Consider the following 5,000-nt stretch of genomic DNA (forward strand, 5'->3'; position numbering starts at 1 on the left):
GAAAGGGATAGTAATAGAAATATGACTGGAATTAATAATCATTAAAATATTAAAACTAGGAACTGTTGCTCTTTGTTTGTGTGGAATACCTGGAATAACGTTGAGCAGACCTTTCTCGGACAGAAGAAACCACTCGCACAAACACTCAAATCCTTTCTCCAACACAGATTTCAGTATTTTATCCTCTCACTCCTCCCGCCAAGGCCTCATTATCTCGGAAGTCTTTGCATGAAACCCGAGCTAAACAACACCACTGCAGCAACTACCTTGTTTACCAACTAGCTGCTTTCCACCCGTGACTGTCACCCATATTGGTTAGTTTGTCATATCTTTAATCTTGTTTTTTTCACTGTATATATCTTTGTCTTTATCGTTTGTCCAGTTTTTTTTATTATTATTATTATTATTATTGTTCTTGTTTTGTTATCGTGAAAGTCCGAATTATTTAGAGAACCATCATTTTTGGTATTGTTCTGTTGTCTAATGCATGATATTTTGGTTCATTATTACAGCACTGATGATGGAGATATGATTAATCTCCGAAACGCTTGATAATAAACATGAAACTAATTTCGGCCGTGTTAGTCTACCTCTTCATTCTGACTGTTTGACGCATATATATACATATATATGTGTGTGTTTATTATATATATCATATATAAATGCGCATATATATATATATATGCATATACTGTATGTATATATATATGCATATATATATATGCATATGCATGCATATATATGTATATATATATGCATATATATATATACATATGCATATATATACATATACATATATATACATATACATATATATATGCATATATATATTTATATATATTTGCATATGTGTGTATATATATACACATATATATGTATAGATATATATACGGATATACATATATGTATATGTATGTGTGTGTGCGTGTGTGCGTGTGTGCGTGCGTGTGTGTGTGTGTGTGTGTGTGTGTGTGTGTGTGTGTGTGTGTGTGTGTGTGTGTGTGTGTAAAGAAAACAACAGTCCATCCCGACTCGAGCAATCTCAAGTACTCACAGCGCATCCAGGAACCACGAGTCGGTTCGCGCGACAACTGAACGTTCGGCCTGTGTGCCTGGGAGAGACGGAGAGGCCTACGCCCTTGAGTGAAACGAAGGAGACTGTTCATGGTGATAATTAATGCAAGGAAACATGATGAAAATCATAAATTGAGGTTTACGCTGTACAGGTTAGTTGAGTAATTTATCTGCGAAAAAAATGGTTTTTGTTTTCCAGTCTTCGATAGATTGACAAAAGTTCAAAGAAGTTTTCAGAATACTTTTCTACGAAATAATTTCCCAACTTCTAGAAAATGCTCTAGGTGAATGAGAAACATCACTGACATATCTGACTTCCTGTAAAACTGTATGTCAATACATATCTGAATGTTTCGATAATAGCCGGTTTTCTAACATTTTCTCAGGATCTTGGAGCAAACCATGAAACAAGCGCCTTTGATTTCAATTCCTGAAATGCATTTTTATTTGAATACAAAGTGGATTTCACGTTCGGCATTTGCGCTTCAAACTTTAGAGTGAATTCTTACGTATTCCCTTTTGAATGATAAAGATAAGCCACGTCTTCCGTCAACAATATAACTTTTTATTATTTGTAAATTCACTCAAAATAATGTTCTTCTTTATTGTTACGTAAACTTCTTACAACTACTGTTACGGGAACTTCTCTACTTATCAGAATATGAGTCTACTCTTTGTATTTTCTAAACCTGGATGATCCGACTACGGGCCCTGCGAAATACAAGTGTCCTGCCGATTCATTTATTTTGTACACGAAAAACACACACTGTGCGTGTCGTGGCCCACCGCTGCTACGGCCAGCTCTGCGTGAGGTGTCACTCTGCCTCTGGGTGCAGTTGCTTTATAATGATCATAGATAAGAAAGGTGTTTCTTAATGTGAACAGCGTGTTTAATGAGAAATGGGAGGATGCATATGTTTTCACAAAAGATGATGGACCATTGTGTCTTGTGGGTCAACAAACAGCTGCTGTGATGAAAAAATATATATACCTCTGTAGCACCTAAAGATCACACAAAAGTTTTGATTTAGCTTTAGTTCATAAAAAAACAAAAATAAAGAAAAAAATACAAACAAAGAAAAGAACGATAAATAAAACATGTATACATATGCATACATACATATACATATACATATATATACATACATATATATATACATATATATAATGTATACACATATATAAACATATATATATATATATGCACATGTATGTATATGTATATAGACACCCACTAAGGCACCAGCGACCGGAGCAGTCTAGGATTCGCTCCTGACAAATCCACAATTGTCCATATCCTAGCGCTTCGAGTCATTGTGGAACGCTGTCGTTCGGTCGTGGGTTGCTTGCTGCCTACATTGACTTCCAGAAGGCGTTTGACTCGGTTCATCGAGAATCGCTATGGAGGATTCTTATACTTTGTGGAATTCCGTGTGGTAGGGGCCTGTCAAACTTCTTCCTTGTTAATTTAGGGGTGAGGCAAGGCTGGGTCCTTGCACCAACATTTTTCAAGACTTGCATGAACTGGACAATAGGTAGAGCTACTATCCAAAGTCAGTGTGGAGCAACACTTCAGGACTTTGTGGGCCTGTTAGGAGAACCCGTTCAGTCAATCCATGCTTGTGGTGAGGATGTTGAATTCAAAGAGAGCTTTGCATACCTTGGTAGTGTAGCCCATACCTCTGGGCTGCCAGACCAAGAAGTCAGTAGACGGATTGGGCTGGCAGCAAGAGCCATGAACTCGATCAACAAGAGCATTTGTATATGTCGGCACTTATGCAGAAGGACTAAGCTACGTGTCTTCAAGACCTTGATACTGCCAGTTTTGGTCTATGGAAGCAAAACATGGATGCTATCTAGTGCCTTGGAGTCTCATCTTGATGTCTTTTGTAACAAGTCCCTTTGCCGGATCATGGGGTACAGTTGGCAGCACCATGTGTCTAACCGACGGCTACACCGTGAGACTGGCATGGGACCTGTTACTTGCGTAATCCGGGATCGCCAACTCAGGCTATAAGGGCACCTAGCTCGCTTCCCTGTGGATGACCCTGCCCATGTATATATATATATATATATATATATATATATATATATATATATATTTATGCATATATGGATGCATATGTGTTATATGTATATATGTATATATACATATATGTATGTGTGTGTGTGTGTATATATATACATGTGTGTGTATGTATATTTACATATATGTGTGTATGTGTGTGTGTCCATACATGAGCATGTGCTTGCAAGTGTGTGGATACGTGTAGAGTTAAAGTATCTGCGTCCATGTGATTTTTTATGACCAAGCTGCTTTCCTTTTTACTTCCTAGACCCTTGAATTTCCTGTAGTAAAAGCTTCGTATCAAAGTTTTAAGGAGAGTGTGGAAATAACGTTTTCTTTTTCTCTCTCCTTAGACTTTTTTTCATTTTTCCCAAAATCTTTTCAGCCACTTTTTCTTTTCTTCATCTTTTTTGCAAAAGGTACAAAAAGGGGGTTGGTGGAAATTAAAACAACGAGATATGCCGGCGACGAGATAGAGTCCCGTGACGTCGACGTGGTTTTGGAAGAAAAAATATCACTGGAACTTTTTACTGAAATTGTCTAAGATAAACAACTTCCGTGTTCTAAAAGATTTATGAAATAGAATATACTTTTATGTGAATATATAATGACTGATCATTTGATATATTCATATCTATGTCTGACGAATTTGAGTGCATTTTTAAAAATATATGTTACGTTTAGACATGCAGATAAATGCAGACTTTTTTTTTTTATAGACTGAGGTTATTAAGTTAAGTACTATCAACATATCTATAGTTAACAAATAACTCCCGATTACCAGGGAAACTTTTACAGTATTTATGGTAATTGTTATAGATGTTAAAATAAAAAATGAATGTAAATGTTCATATTTATATGTAAATATAATTTTTAAAATACAACTCATAGTTATACGACAAAAAAACAATATTGTATATGTGTTTATGTAACGACTTTCTCTAGATTTTACGCGTGGATGTATATGCTTATATGTATGTTCTGTGTATAGGGCTATACAGCATATGTATGTATATATTTATATTTGTGTAATCATATTTACTCAGATGTCCGTTTGTGTTTATATACCTTCACATGCACACGTGTAAGTAATCATGTGTTTTTCGGTTTTCCTGTTTATCTTACAGGAAGTAGAAAATGAGTCCCCTTCTCCCCTCACCCCCCTCCCCCTCTCCGGCTTACTATAAGTGAGGCAGGAGGGACGCGTGAAGGCAGAGGAGCAACACCTCAGAGGTACAGTACTTATGCCTGTGTGTCGCGCACGGAGCCAAACGTTCGAAGGAAACGCTGCTTTAAATATTGAAGCTTTTGAGAAATATATGTGGAAGCTTTTCCTCTACCGTTCGTTAGTATGTTGTGTGTATATACTTAACCACACACATATATACACTGTATATATATGTGTGTGTGTGTGTATCTTGAACTTATATTATACTTCCAGAGAATTGAGTGACGATGGCTCCCCGTTTTTCCTGGTTCCTGTGCCCCCTGCTGGCGCTCCTCTTCTGCCACGATGCCGCCTTTTCTTCCGAGTCGCTTCAACAGATTGACATCAAGACTCTCAATGATATGAAAGGGGTCGTTAAAGTAAGAAACTGTCTCATTCAAAAATGCATGTATATTCCGTGAATAACTTAATGTGTGCCGAATGAGGTGAGAAATAACTGTTGATGCTCACTCCTGATGTCACCGCTCTTCGTGGATTTTGCTGCCACCCTCAGGACGCGTCTTTCCCTTACTTCTTATAGGGCGGTGGTCAGTTCGGTGTGATGCATCTGTCGGGAAGGAGCCTCAAAAATTGCCATGAAATACAATTCAATGATCCTACAGGAGTTAATGCAGACTGCAATTTCGCCAA

At 37.2% G+C, this 5,000-nt stretch overlaps 1 protein-coding gene across 3 annotated transcripts in view; it reads left to right on the forward strand.

Moving 5' to 3' along the window:
- LOC125046746 overlaps positions 1-5,000 on the forward strand; it is a 10,284-nt gene that overhangs the window by 2,960 nt on the left and 2,324 nt on the right. For 2 of the 3 annotated variants that reach the window (XM_047644670.1, XM_047644671.1), the window contains 4 exons: positions 168-314; positions 4,270-4,375; positions 4,584-4,729; positions 4,891-5,000. The exon at positions 4,891-5,000 is cut by the window's right edge and continues 34 nt beyond it. In XM_047644670.1, the coding sequence (XP_047500626.1) occupies positions 4,598-4,729; positions 4,891-5,000 (242 nt within the window). In that variant the 5' untranslated portion in view covers positions 168-314; positions 4,270-4,375; positions 4,584-4,597. The remainder of the gene's footprint in view (positions 1-167; positions 315-4,269; positions 4,376-4,583; positions 4,730-4,890) is intronic. The other variant, XM_047644672.1, reaches the window with a different exon arrangement.

The sequence above is a fragment of the Penaeus chinensis genome, chromosome 39 (genome assembly GCF_019202785.1).
Source record: "Penaeus chinensis breed Huanghai No. 1 chromosome 39, ASM1920278v2, whole genome shotgun sequence".
Lineage (NCBI taxonomy): Eukaryota > Metazoa > Arthropoda > Malacostraca > Decapoda > Penaeidae > Penaeus > Penaeus chinensis.